The sequence below is a fragment of the Trachurus japonicus genome, chromosome 7 (assembly GCF_045865225.1).
Source record: "Trachurus japonicus isolate A0001 chromosome 7, Traja_1.0".
In the NCBI taxonomy this organism is placed as follows: domain Eukaryota; kingdom Metazoa; phylum Chordata; class Actinopteri; order Carangiformes; family Carangidae; genus Trachurus; species Trachurus japonicus.
The window spans coordinates 11,361,595-11,376,633 of NC_140913.1; the positions used below are offsets into that span (position 1 = coordinate 11,361,595).

The following is a 15,039-nucleotide window of genomic DNA, read 5'->3' on the forward strand; positions in this document are numbered from 1 at the left end:
TCAGTGTGAATTTATGTCCAAGTTCATCGACAAATCCTGTTTTTTTGTGTGCTTTTTTTATGATGTTATTTTCAGCTCACAGCGCAGGCAGAGTCTCTGGATGAGCCCATTCCTAATGTCAGGCAGCTGCTGTGAGCGGCTCCGTTCAAACTGTTGAATGAGAAGAGGTTTCTTACAACACAATTATTTGGATTCAGTTAAGAACGTGTCACACACTACATCTAAAGTGCAATATTTGTCTTTTAATAAAACACACCTACATCTGCATGTCCGCTCCTGCACCGCTGGTGTGAAACAGGAAACCTTGAATTACAAGCTGTGACTTAAGACTTCATATTTAAATGAAAAACATGGGGCCCGAATGCTCAGTGTGTGAAAGTGACAGCTGTAACGAGGTGGTATGAAAAAAATCCACTTGTGCTGCTCTTTAAATTGTAAACAGAGCTTATTCGTTACTTAAATGGAAACAGGTTTTGACAGGATATTATTAGTCACTGTTTTAATTGAGTTGTGCGATGAAGAAAACAGATGCATCTGCTCTTGACCTGGAACACTCTATAAATGCACACACAACTAATATATATATATGAGACGTCACATTAACACACTGTATTCGGGGAATTGCTGTTCTACTTCATGTTACAGAACATAATGTTTCTGTAAAGGCCATGGAAGGAAGCAGGAAGAGTGTCACACTGTTAGTGTTTGAAGCTGCAGCTAATGACGACAACACGTTCCCAGAGCACACCGGAAACTGTACAGAACATACAGAGAAAAAAGATGAAAGAAAACCACACTTGGAGAACTGAGAGCTCGCATTTTCAGAGTGTATTTACCACCAAACCAAAAAAAAAAAAAAAAAAAGATAAACAATGTTTGCTGAACCACATTTCATATTACTGTTCTTTTTCCTCTCTGCACTTTAGCACAGTAATAATAACAGCACATGGGAAAAACAGAGAAGGCACAGAAAGTACAGACGCTCTCCACGAAGGTGAGAGAAAAGGAATCATTTCGGTGGCATTTTACAGGTAGTACTCCGGGTGTGCAGTGAACGCAGTCACCATCGGTGTAATGCGCTGACCCCTGAATGCCTCTGCCCATATTATCCTCTTGACTCGGTGCCACAGTGACCGATTGCCCATTAAGCGCTCAACTGTGCAGACAGACAGACACAGACAGACAGACAGGCAGGCAGACGGCACGACTGCCAGACAAACCACGACTGCCAAAGGGAGATGGGACCCAGAGTCACGAGGTCAAAAACACACAGATACTACGGCCGGCCAGCTACACGGAAACTGTCTCACCGTTCACACTCAATTTAGCACCAATAAATCATACAGTTAGCATTTGTTTAGGTGTGTAACTGCATTGTAGCCTTTGTTAATGAAGGTCGAGTTATTCTGTGTCCTCTAAATGATTCAACAGGTCGAAACCGTTTTATGATCGTAATCTTGTTAATGCAGCAGTTTCATCTGCGCGTCCACGTGGTCGTGTGGCGAGCTGCGGCCTTTTAGCCTTCACAATGGTTAAAGTGCATGTTTGGATCAAAGGAATAAATGTACCAAATAAATACATACTTCACAGTAACTGCTAATTTAAGAGACCAATGAGATGGCACGGATGACTAAATTAAACAGCGCTCGGATCATGCGCTTCATACTAAGTACTGGTTGTTTTCCTGGAAGCTGTAAACAACTATATTTGAAGTGGATTTTCAGTGATTGCACCCTGGATTGCAACCACAGAAGCGGCGTTACGTAACCGCATGATGTGGTGATGCAGACAACAACAACAACAACAGTTTGGCAACACGGGCTTAAAAAGGCAACTGAATGAATCTGACTGCTTAGCTAACCAAAAAGGATTTGCTTGGCTTTCATCTCTTTTAACACACCATCATTAATTAGGCTTTGGCCGCGCTCCAATGTCCATCCAGCCCCCCCACCCCCCCACCCCTCAAGCCAGCAGCGACTGCCTAGAACCACTCCTTGTGGTGCAGCTCAAAGCCCCGATCATGAATAGGCACAGTTTGGTCAGAGTTTGGCACAGGCCGTCAAAGCAGCTATTCTAAGGCCGGGGACATGATTGAACCAGTCAGTTTCCAGCCAAGTTGAAGCCCTGGATGGCATCATTAAGGCAGGAGTCCACAAAAAACAACACGCCATCAAAGGAACATCTTGACCACCCCACAGTGCTTGGCAGACACGCGGCAGTTTACCAAAGAGAGTTTGCTGTTTGGGCAGCGACTGATTGGATGTGGCGATGCGGTGGCCTGAATGGCAGAGAGGGGCGAAGAAAGGAAGACAGAGAGAAAGGCAAACAGTGGAGGGAGGGGGTGGTGGAAAAATAAATAAATAAAAAATATGAGTTTGGTAAACACCAGTAACGCCACAAGACTACGAGGTAAAAAAAAAAAAAAAAAGGCAGAGCAGCGCTTCAGGCCCGAGGTTCACAGCGGGCTTACTCATTAACCAGCCAACGGACCGGTTAAACACAATGGAGACTGCTAGCACTCAGATCTGGTGTGATATATATGTCAAGCTGGATTTGGTGCGTGGCCAAGATTTTTTTTCCACCACCGCTCCGGGCCTGTGAGGTTTTTTGGGAGGTAAATTCAGGTCAGTCAGGCGTCAGGGCGCCCACACATGCTGAGTGTGACACAAAATGGCTTTATCAGTGGTTTGGCGGCAGATGTGTGAACGCTCAGACGGCGTCGGATGCACGAGACGAGACTCGGTTACTGTACAGTATGTCTCGGCAACGACGATAACTTGTTGCGTCTTACAAATCTGAGAACTACGAGGTCCGCGCTCTGGCTAAAAGGGTCAATCGAGTCTTTGTGGTTTGGATGAATTCACGCCTCCGTCTGACATGTTTGTGGTCTGTCCCACTATAAATCAAGCATCTGGCACTTATGTTAATGCAGGTGTAAAGGCTGTCAAAGAGACAGAGTACAAAAGAGTCAGAGGGAGGATGAAGAATATGAATTAGGGAGGTAAATGGAGGTCAGCACCGCAGGAGACGCTTCGCTACTCAAAGACACCGAGGGCGGGAATTCAATCATCTAAAGGCTGAAATGTTTCAGAAACTCGCCTGTGATTCTAATCCTGTTACAAATACACACCCGTGCACAGACAGACAAACACAGCAAGCATGCAAGTACATACGCACACACACACACACACACACATATACAAGTGGGGAGGTCCTTTCCTGGCATCTCTCTAACCTCTGTCAAACAAGGACAGCGTAGGGGTGTTTACTACGCATTCAGCTGGCACAGCTCACAGGGTACACACACACACACACACACACACACACACACACACACACACACACACACGGGGCTCTAATCTGAATGCTAGTGAAGCTTAAACAAAGCTGCCAATTTATAGAGAATGGTGTAAAGGCAGACAAACAAACGCTCTCAAACTGTAAGGTGTGTTAAACATCATAAAATACAGTGTTTTCCATTAAAATTAAGGTTTATGCAAGGAAAATAATTTTATTTAACTTTTTACATTATTCATAGTGTGTTTGTCTTTTATGCCAAGAGGAACCCAAAGGACATTTTGTTAGTGTTCATAATGACAATAAAGAATTCTAGAACTTGATTTTATTCATTTGGAAATTTCAGTCAAAATATCTCTGAGGGAGAAAAATGGGTATGTTAAGTAAATTGTTCCCAACAGAGATGTGTTGCCTTTAGTGTCACTACACAGTACACACATCTGCCGACGCTGCAGGGCACCACAATTTAATGATTCTTTAATATCAGTATGTTTGGGATAAAGCAGAAAGCTTGATGTCAGTGCCGTCATGAAAGTCAAACAAAGGAAGCTGTTGGGGAAACTATCATCACAACAACATGTTTTTTTTCCTCAGTTTCCACATGATCAACAGGTCACAGGACAAAAGGCATACGCGCCAATAGCAACCAAAACAAGCAAAAACAACATGGAGATCAATCATGCAAATAAATGTCTACTTTATTAACGCTGCATGCGTATGAATGTGTGTGTGTGTGTGTGCTATATCTGTGTCTGTGTCCAGACTTGGCTCCAGCTGAGAAATAAAGATTAACATTGACGTGAAGCTTTGAACTTTTAACTAATCGATGCCACACACTCATCCTGGCCTCCGCACGTATACAAAAGCACACGTACAGACTCACACAGTAGTCACAGTGACATGGGTACACGGGCTTTTTCCTGGCTTGAAACTAAGGCAAGAGGTGGTAGCTCAACCATGACCTACTGAACCTGGATTTATTTCTTTTTAAAACAGGAAAATAAACTTAGCGCACTCTGACTCAAAGGGTGTTCTGGCTGCGGCCTGAGCCTCCAGGCACAAAAACACCCAGCCGTCCTCGCTGTAAACTATCATCTTCCTCGGTACTCTCTCTGGTTCATGAAACGATCTGCGTCACGGCTGAAAATGCAAATATATATATAAAAAGGCATTGTAACAGCTTTCTCTTAACATTCTCTGTTTGTTTCTTTATATACACATGCTGCTATAAAAAAGATTGTGAAAGGAAATCATTTTCACATCAAAGCCACATTAAAGAGTGCAGTTGCAGCCAACACATTTCTGAAAGAGACCAATGCCCCCCCCTGCTCCCCCTATTTGTTTTTTGTTTCTGTTTTTTACTCAAATTAACACCAATTTGCATAATCAGTACAGAATTGACCTGCCTCATACCTTTTGTACATGATTTCATGAATGTAACCCCTGGATGTGGAGAGTATGACAACATCTTGATGGTTCACGATTCGATCAGAGGCTGCAGATTAACACAGACCTGCTGCTCTGACGGCTGCAAAGGCACTTGATGAGTAAATATGAATTATGCTTTTAAAATAAGATACATATTCCTTTATTAGTCTGAGGATGAGGAAATCTTAGGCACTATTTGGCAGGGCTGTCATCCTGCTATGTTTGGCCACAGTGCCACGCTGCACTGATTCTGCCTTAACACAAATTATTGATTCAGACATCGTGGAAACAGATTTGCAGCAGTGCAGCATGTGAACAGCACAGCACAGCTGCCTTTAAGCTCTCTGTTCAGAAAGAGACGCATACAGCATATAGACGAACAGAGCAGCTGTAGTGTCCAGTACAGTAGCGTCCCTCTTATCTAACGGACCTGTTCACCCGCTGTGAGACGTAGGGATCATTTCACGCTGATAACTGTCTTTCCTCCGCCTCCACTTGCCTCTCATCCTTTCTCAATGAAACACAGACTCTCCCGGGTCACGTGGCTGTTTGTGGCCGACATGGTTGCTGTCGTTGGTATGATCCCCTGCCCTGCATCATCTCTGTTTCTCACCAAAACACAGCCTTTCCCACACACACAGTGTCTGTGAATGAAATGTGGTTAAGAGCATTATGCGTCTCTTTGAAGAAAGACAGCCATTGTTGAACAAGACTGTAACCCCCCCCTCCCGCCTTGCTTCCTTCCTTCCGTTCCCCTCTTATTCTCCTCTTGTCATCTACTACTTGTCATGGTTTGTACTGATGTTGGTGTTAGACCCAAATTCACATGGATTTGACTCATATTAAAAAAAAAAGAAGCTGTTTTGTTTCCTCACTCTGTCCCGTTTAAATCAGTGTGAAGCAGCGACAATGCTGCGGTAATTACTGAGTAATGTGATAATTTGTCATCGTGCAGATTAAAGATAGGCCTCTGTGTTAGTCATTATGAATTAGTCGAGACAAGGTGTCATTTTGTGTTAACGCGGGCTGAGGTGACGTCTCTTTCTTCACGTTCTACTTGTATTACACCCCGGTGCTTTATGCATAACCAACGCAATTACGAGCAGAGCTGTGTCAAACCGCCTTTCAATGATAAAGCAATTCTAATCTAGTTATGATACATTACTATACTGTGATTAACACTGAATTACAGTAATGATGGAAACTCCATCTGTCAGGATAAAAGCAGGATTAAATATGCTAACTATAATTTGCAGCCTCTGTTTGACCCAAGCCTGAGTTTGCCATATGGCACAGTCGCCCCTATGCATAGCCAGTGTTCTCCATCTTCTTAAGGCAAATCAGATCAGTTTACACCCGGACACTGACCCTATTGGTTATTGTTCTCCCTGAATGCCTTTAAGCAGCAGCCAGCAGCCGCTGATCGCTAATAGCTTTGATTTGATGATACATTTGATTATTGTTTGTGCATTAGATAGTTAATCAAAATAATACTGTCAATGATTATTAGGTGAAATTTCAAGGAAAGGCATTGATGAAACAATAACTATAAAATTAATGACTTTAAATAAAACATTATTGCCTGCAATACAGAACTTAAATCAGAGTAAGGAGGGGTTTCATTCTGCTTTGATGTTTTTATAGCTTAATTTTGATTATTGCACTGATTTAAATACTCAATTTTAGTGGAACTTTCTCTTTTTTTTTTGCTTTACAACGTGCCAGGAAGAAGAAAAATGGAAAAACAAGAAAAGACCAGAGCCAGACAGACACAGCACAGTCATGAGACAGGCTGCTCAAACATCAGCTGCAGTTGAGTCTTGTATCTGGGCTGCAAGCTACTGTCAAAAAACATCAAAAACATCTGGTCAACGGAAAAGAAAAAAAAACACTTAAAACTGTACAACTCAAAGTAATGGCTGTTGTTTTCAAGTGGAGCACTGATCCTGGAGCAGCAGCAGTTACGCAGATTCTTCAATGAATATTACCTTGTAGGAAATCAAGTCAAGCAGAGCTCAGGATGTCACATTTTGCCTGAATGTACTGAGGAGTTCTTAAGAAATCTTACCATTTTAGTGATTTCATGACATTCAGGACATTTTTTGATTCATTATAAAATGAAGCTTAATTCAACTGCTGTTTAAAATCTGTTTGACATTGACAACTTGTTTTTTTTAAGCGTGACAGTTAGGATAAGCCATTATTAGCTGTGGCATTTCATTCCTGTCAAACTGTAGCTTTAAACTGGAGATTAAAGATGCTCCATCTGCCTTCATCTAATCTTCAATATTGCACAATGATGACTTATCACCCACTTTATGATGTGTTTATTATTATTATTATTTTTATATAAATTTCTTATTATGCTTCTACTTGTTTTCTACTATTTTTATGCTTCTTTTATTTCTGCTAAGCACATTTGTGTATGATAATGTGCTATACAGATGAATTAGCCTTGCCTTCAAATACTGGCAGAAAGACAGCAGGCTGAGATGTGAACTTGTTCTTGGTTTCAAGAATTTTCCGAAGTCATATCTTTCGACAGAGATAACAGTGGGTCCACTTCTGGTGCTGTGACTTGACTAATGAAAACAGTCCAAGTGAAACTGCCTAGGAAAACAAATAGAATCTAATTATCCAATCAGTCCTGGATCAAAAAACTAATTCTGTGTTTGTCCGAACATTATTAATACACAGCTGCAAATCCATTACAACACAGCCAAGATAAGAATTATAAACAATTTAAAATGTAATTTTTTCGCAGCTGTAATAAATGTAATTTTCCATCTCGAGGCACAACTCCAACAAATCAGCAGGGATCAAACTCAAAAAGGTCAACTCACACTCTTTCATCATGCCGATGTCAATGCAGCGTTTGAGACGACAGGCCTGGCAGTGGCGCCGGTTGTCCTTGGTGATGGTGCAGCTTCCGTTGAACGGGCAGGTGAAGGAGGCTTTACGCTTCATGCTGCGCCTACAGGAGATCAAGGTAAATCACTTGTTAAATTAGAAGCATTAGTTCTCTGTGGTAGTTAAAGAGGGAGGAGGCTTTATGCTTCACACTGCATAGGGCAAGAATTCATGAAAACACTTGTCATTGGAGGTTATGTAACTTTGGCCCCCAGAAACTTTCTATGCATATATCTTAACCTTTTTTTTCTTCAGTACTAACCAACTTTGAACATTTAAAAACAAGCTTTAAAACCTAAACATTGCACTGGAGAAGTCATGGACACTCACATACCTTTTAAAGTAATTAAACTCTACCTGAACTCTTTTCATTCCACTCATAATAAAAAGCCTTGTTCAAAGGGATGATGTCTTTTCTCTCCTCCCTTCAGCTGCTGGGATTAAAATCAATTACAACACTTCATCACTGAATTCTATTTGGGTTTCATAATGAAATATGTGGGTTGGAAATCAAATAAGTTTGTCAGTGAGTGAGTGAGGGATAGAGAGGGCATAAAAGGTTGGGGGTGGGTGTGGTGGGGGAGGTGGGGGATTGTGGACACCAGAAAATAATCTACATTTCTCATTGCACTGCATACATGTTGATGCTGCCAGAAGGAAAAACATGTAGCATTAGAAAAACAGTGTACTGACATTTGACAGTCCTCCATATACACGCTACTCTTTGAATGTTAATTGGCTATAGGTGATGGAAACATGTATGTTTATTAATATTTAAACTCAGTAGAATGTATATGTCCTCCATGGGACAATTCAGAGGGCACATAGAGAAGACACACAAATTGAAAAAGTGTACAAACTAACAATGGTGCAAAATAAAACCTGTAACATGAGAATAACAGTGGCAATGAGTGCAAATAAGTAACTGCCTGTTTATAATTAGATCAAAAATTGTCCTTGAGCAATAAAAAAAACTAGGTTGCATATATGCAGTATAGTGTCTAATAGTCCGATACGTAAAGGTGATCATTGCATGACCCAAGTCTGAATGTATGTGTGTGGTGATATTCAACAAAATTAAGTAGGTTTAGCTCAGTGCTTCCTAAAAGTCAATCAAGTCTAATTTTTTAATCCTAAATATAGAGAAGACATGGACATAAAGGTCTGATATGTGACCAACGACAGGTGGAAAATCAGAGAGGCACTGACTCAGCTCCAGTTTGGCAGAAAAATCACTGTTAAAATATTTCATGCCAAAAATTAAAGCAAGTCGGATGCACGATGAAAAAAACCTCCTCCACATGCAAAGGCTGAAAAATAACACCTCACATACAAAAACACACATATTTCCTATCATGCAGTGAAATGAAAACAGAATACACACAGACACAGACACAGACACAGACACAGACACAGACACAGACACAGACACAGACACACAACTGTTAGGGTATGATGATGACACTTACCTGAAGAACCCCTTGCAGCCCTCGCAGGTCATGGCATTGAAATGGAAGCCGGTGGCCTTGTCCCCGCACACGCCACAGATCCGCGGGGCGTTGCGGTCAAACTCATCCGGCCCGACCACCGACGTCGTCACCGTCATGGGCTCCATCACTGAAGTTGAAAAGAGAGAAGACATGAGAGTCTGTACGACGCTGGCAGGGCCTGTTCTTCGTTTTCCAGGAAAACACACACGCACACAAAAAAAGACAACAACTAAAAAGGCAAAAGTGAGAAATGTGTGTGCTTCTATGATTTTGAATAAAGTCAAACTAATCTGTTTGTCCCCTCTGCTCTTGCGTTGCGAGGTATTGTTGAGTGTGTGCTTGACAGGGAGGTGTGTGTGTTTTCCTCTTCTTATATAAACAGGTGTCGGGGCTATTTAGCATATTTAGCAAAAGCCATTGACAGCCACACTCTGCATCTCGCAGCTATTGGCTGAATGACTCGGCAGACACAGGTGCGCGCACACACACACACACACACACACACACACACACAAAATCTTAGGAATCATGAAATTACGAATGTAACAGCAAAGAGAATTAATGACAGAAACACAGTGATTTGCCAGCGGCTGAGAAATGACTGATACGTCTCACACAGCCAAGCTGAAATATTCTTGACAGTATTCATTTTTCCACAAGCACATGCACACACACGCACACATATACACACACAGAGTCACACCATCTGGCCGTCTCCTATGAAATAAACAGCAGTGAAGTAACACACACAGACGGGCCATCTGTGTGTAAACTAATCCAGACAATTTTCTGAAGCTCCTCAGTCTGAACTAAGAAGTGAAGAATATGATATCTTATGAATATGTGTCGGCTAAACTGACCAGACTGCAAACACAATGCACAAGAAGATGACTCAGAGTTGTGTTAGTAGCCTCAAGTCAAGTTAGATGACTTGATGGTTTTGTTTGATTATTACCATTATCATCATTATCACTAAATAATATTTCTGAATGAATAAAACTTCTGAAACTTCTGAGTAGGGCTGCCACAAACGATTATTTTGATAGTCGACTAGTCACCGACTATTTTTTTCGATTAGTCGACTAATCGGATCATACGTAAATTGAATGTAAAACATACAGCTTATCGCACCAGCATGCAGCTGCTCTTATATACCATCATTAGCTTTCAGCTTGAAGTGTTTAAGGTATATGCTAACTAAAAATAAAGACAATTAAGATGATAGTTCATTAAACTTTTAATGAAATATGCAGCTTTAACTGTAGCATAAAGTGCAAACAGCTCAGTAAAATAAAGATAAGGCACTGGCCTAAACAACACCAAAATAAATACTTAAAGGTTTTATAGGTTTTTCTTTCCTTCATTTGTCTCTGGCATTTAACAGCTACATTTAAATAAAATGAGGTAGACACCTGAAACTAAGGAATTATTCACAATAATAAAGTTTTGGTAGGCCTATATTCAAATATAACTTGTGCTCAGTGTAAATAATAGGCTAGTCGTTCTTTAAAAAAAAAATGAATAGTTTATAAGATAATCGTCTTGTCTGAAAAAATGTAAATGTGCCTTTTTACTGTCACAGAAGGAGAAACATGGAAAGACTCAACAGAAAGTTCTGTGTGAAACTCTGTCAAATGAAAACAAGTGAAACTGAGGTGCAGCTCAAACTCTGCAAGGTGTGGACTGTGATGAGAAGCTACCGGAAAATATTGACGTAGTTTTACGCCGGGAGAGAAGACTTCCTCGTTAAGATGAGCGCTCATTACGTGACCAGGACGCTGTGACCAGACGCGGTAACGTTCTAGTTCTCCAACACGAGTCTCAAAGTCCGCGGTTTTATTTTTAAATGACGAACGGCTGTTTTTCAGTCCGTGACTTAAAACGGTGGAGCGGCGGTACCGCTGCTAGTAGCGCTTCTCATTTAAAATGACAGACGAGAGAGAGAGAGAGAGAGAGAGAGAGAGAGAGAGAGAGAGAGAGAGAGAGGGTGAGGAGCGGTGGCGGCGGCGGCGGTGGGGGCGGGGGGGAGGGACGGTGGGGGGCTACACCGGTGCCGCTTGATGAGGGACAAGACAGGTAGAGAGAGAAAAGAGAGAGAACACCTATGTGTACTCGCCTTGAATGAGTGAGTGCACGTGTGTGTGGTGGGCGGCTGTGGCGGCGGGTGCTTGTGTGGAAGGTGCGGCAGCAGTTTTGAGAGAAAAACAAAGTAAAAAAAAACAAAACAACGACGCATCGACTATTAAATTAGTTGTCGACGATTTTAATAGTCGACGTAGTCGTGACTAGTCGACTAATCGTGGCAGCCCTACTTCTGAGGTAGCAACAACGGGGGAACATAAAACAAAGGAGACACGAGAGCAAATTATAGGATGTGGAGTTCGTAAAGTTTCACAGTCCAGACTCGACGAACACACAACCTTGGTATGTTTTCATTTGGTTAAGATGCTGTAATATTCCTTATTTCCTTTATAGACACATTGATTTTCAGTCATTTCTGCTGAAACAAGTTTTTGTTGCAGCAAAAAAACAAACAGAATCAGGGTAAATTTGTTTCTATTAAAAAGATTCAATGTTTTGTCATTAATGGCCTTCAATCAAATTTCAATGTGTTCTCCTGTGTTGCTTATCATGCTAACACGACCATTTGGAATGGATTACATGAAAATTAGTTTGAATCAAATAAAATAAAAAATAAAAAAGCCCAAAGGATGAAAGAAAAACTGGAGAGAGTTTAAAGAAAAAGCCTGAAGAGATGTAAAAGTCCAACACAACGGTCATGGACCAGAGGGTGGTGCCATCTTTGCCACGCTGATATCATGACAAAGCATCACAGTAGATGAGGTCAGCAGTGAAGCAGCACAACACCTAAAGTGTAATGTCCAGTATCCAACAAAACAAGGGATGGATCTAATGGTCCAGTTGACCTTGTCCTCCTTGATGTTTCACTGCACCGAACCTTAAACCTGAAGGCAACAGGACAGAGAAACTCCTACATGTGGGACAGGAAGAGGTCGTATGAGGGCGGGATGACCAAATGAGGACAAAAAGGGGCGGGGGTATACACGCTATGAACCTACGCACAGCAGGGGAGAAGGGTCACGTGGCTGCAGAATATAGCCCGCGGGCGACTGACGTGCACAGAAGTAGGACTCACATAATCTCAAACAAGGACAAAGAGACCTGAAGAATCGGTGCGGTGAAGCGATGGATGGTGAGACGAGAATTATGAAAGAGGAGAGGAGGGAGGAGGGCAGGTGAGAGCACAAATGAAAGATGGAGACAAACACGGTCCGACTCCATTAGCTCTCATTACGTCCCAGCCGGCTAAAAATTTCAGCACCGGTTCCCAGGATAATAGGACACACACACACACACACACACGTCAGTCCTATTACCCAGAACTACCCACAAAAGCAGGACACACACTAACACACACACACTTCAGTGCAGGTGGAGCATCACTTCTGCATGTTGTTGACCATCTACAAGCAGTTTGTGTGTATTTGTGTGTGTGTCAAGGTGGTCGAGCGGTGCGTTGACAGGACCGATGTGCACAGGAAAACAACAAACACACCATTAGTCATAATGTCACAAAAACAGCTTTTTTTCTGTGATGCAGCAGCAGGTGAATAATGGAATAGTTGGAGGGGTCAGGATGGGGAACCGGTGTCAAACATCTCAGCACATCTGCAAAAACAACAGCAAAACAAGCTGCAGGCTCATTAGTCGTGTTGATTAACAACACAGAGAGTCGGCTCCAGGTCTCTAATTAACAACTCCGCTGTCATTTCTCTTTTAATCACTTCTCCGTTACCGCTTTCCCCTGTTATGTGTTTTCTCTTACACGTCTCTCATTTGTAACACTGCTTAATAATTAGCAATTTTATTTATTTATACTGAAAATAATTAATGGGTAGAGAAAAGAAGCCAGACTCTCCAACTGCCAGACTGGCAGGTAATACCAGCTCCTTTTTCCAATGCATGTGCATTTTTAACACTTTTTTTTTCTCCATCTGTTCACATCGACTTCAAGCAAACAGGTTCATCGGCATCTTCGACAACACTGTCGTCCCTTTTTTTTTATGATTGACTGTATTTATATAATTTTTTTTCACAATTACAGATAACAAAAATGAGACAAGATCAGTCAACAATACGAACATTCCCTTAAAGAGGAACACACAGAGTCGTCCATTGTAAATGGGGAGGCAATGCATCAAATATACTCGATACATTGTGGTTTGTTCCATGTGCGATGTGACACAGTTGTGTCACATATTTGTTTTCAGATACCAGCGTGAACTTCTCTTTGGAATCTTGCTCTACCCACTTAAGTGGCTCTCCTCTTAAGTTTTTTTTTGTTTGTTTTTTTCCCACCATGTCGGTGTCAAATTTGTATTAAGACACTGGGGGCTAGTGGAAGATTGTACATGATGCTGCTGCTGCTAATATCAATATGATTGTCAACAAGATGAGATGCCAGATTTCTAGATCACACAGAGCAACACCATGAATGAGAGTCACTTTCTTCATGCATCAAAGGGTTAAATAATGAATTTATGACGTTTTATCAAGATTTCCAATGAATGAATGAATCAATCAATCAATCAATCAATATCATGTATCATGGTCGTATATCGCATTATTACATTACTTATAGACAATATCACCCAACCCAAGTCTGTCATTAATAACTTATCTGTTGTTTTACTTAGACATAAGTCTAGTCATTTAGACGGAAGCTACACACAGATACGTGTTTACATGTATATTCTTTTGCTTCCAGTTGGTGACATTCAAACCAGCAAAACAAAGTCAATTGAACTGGGAGGGACAGGAGAGCCAATGGTAGTGGACAAAACAGACCTCAGCTGTGGATAATGGATTCTTCATGGATCCATTTTCATGAAATCCAGGGTTTCAACACTGGAGAACTGATTTATTAAACATGTCACCCAGCTAAGGTCACATCATCTCTGTGCACGAGGGAAACAGCAAAACATACTGCGAGCACATGCACGGGCTCATAAGCAGACACAGAGCTGATTATCACCGTGGTGGTGTTATTCACCTCCCTGTGGCAAAATTAAGAGCACACTCAATAAGAACTGACAGCGATGCACAATATGACACTTTGTTTACACGGCATACAACTAAAGAAAATAACATTTTCCTTATCGTTTCATCTCGGATTCTGCAACAAGAAGATGCATCTTTTTTTTTTGCTGAACCTTTTGAAATATTACTTTGGGGATGTATTTGGTAGCACTAACCTGAGGGGCGTTTAGGTCTCTAAACTTGACAATGTGCAAGGCCCATTGTGAATGAACTGTTGGAAAGCTCAAAGTCTCCCGTTTCTAGCTGTGCAAAGCATTTTAGGATTCTCATATTACTGCAACAGCTGTTGATACAGAATTGGTTCAGACTTGTGGCTGTGGCTCCAAAGTGTTTTCTGCACGAGAAGCTCTACTGCAGGCCTTATATTCTCTTTTATGCCAGAAGGAGAGTAATAGTCTCTCTTTTGCTCATTCACAATCTGGTTGTAAAATTTTCAGATTTACCTTTCAAAGGGAGAGTGAGGTTGAAGTGAAGACCAGTGCTCTATTATTTTGGGTTCGTTATTTTTGGGCTTCTCAAATGTGAAAATGTGCTGCTTTTCTTTTTTTTGCTGCTATTTGGGGATTTTGGGATACTCAGTGTCCAAACAATGTAAATATGCACTGACATCACCTCCAGTACAGTTCGAGGAAATAATGATGAGAGTTTTAACTACTTTATGATGAAAAAGTGGTTCTGAAAATAATATTTATTTGGAGTCCCTGCATTTCTCTATATCGTGTGTTGTTGGTACATAAAAAAAAAAACTCCCTGGGGTCAGGATCAGCTTGCCAAATGTCCCTGAATGACCTGG

The 15,039-nt window shown here is 41.4% G+C and overlaps 1 protein-coding gene across 4 annotated transcripts in view; it reads right to left on the reverse strand.

Annotated features, from left to right (window-relative positions):
- Nucleotides 1-15,039, reverse strand: part of LOC146984221 (vitamin D3 receptor A) — a 76,916-nt gene that overhangs the window by 13,348 nt on the left and 48,529 nt on the right. For all 4 annotated transcript variants that reach the window (XM_085781179.1, XM_085781181.1, XM_085781178.1 and 1 more), the window contains 2 exons: nucleotides 9,105-9,252; nucleotides 7,569-7,699 (listed from right to left, as the gene is read on the reverse strand). In XM_085781179.1, the coding sequence (XP_085637305.1) occupies nucleotides 7,569-7,699; nucleotides 9,105-9,250 (277 nt within the window). In that variant the 5' untranslated portion in view covers nucleotides 9,251-9,252. The remainder of the gene's footprint in view (nucleotides 1-7,568; nucleotides 7,700-9,104; nucleotides 9,253-15,039) is intronic.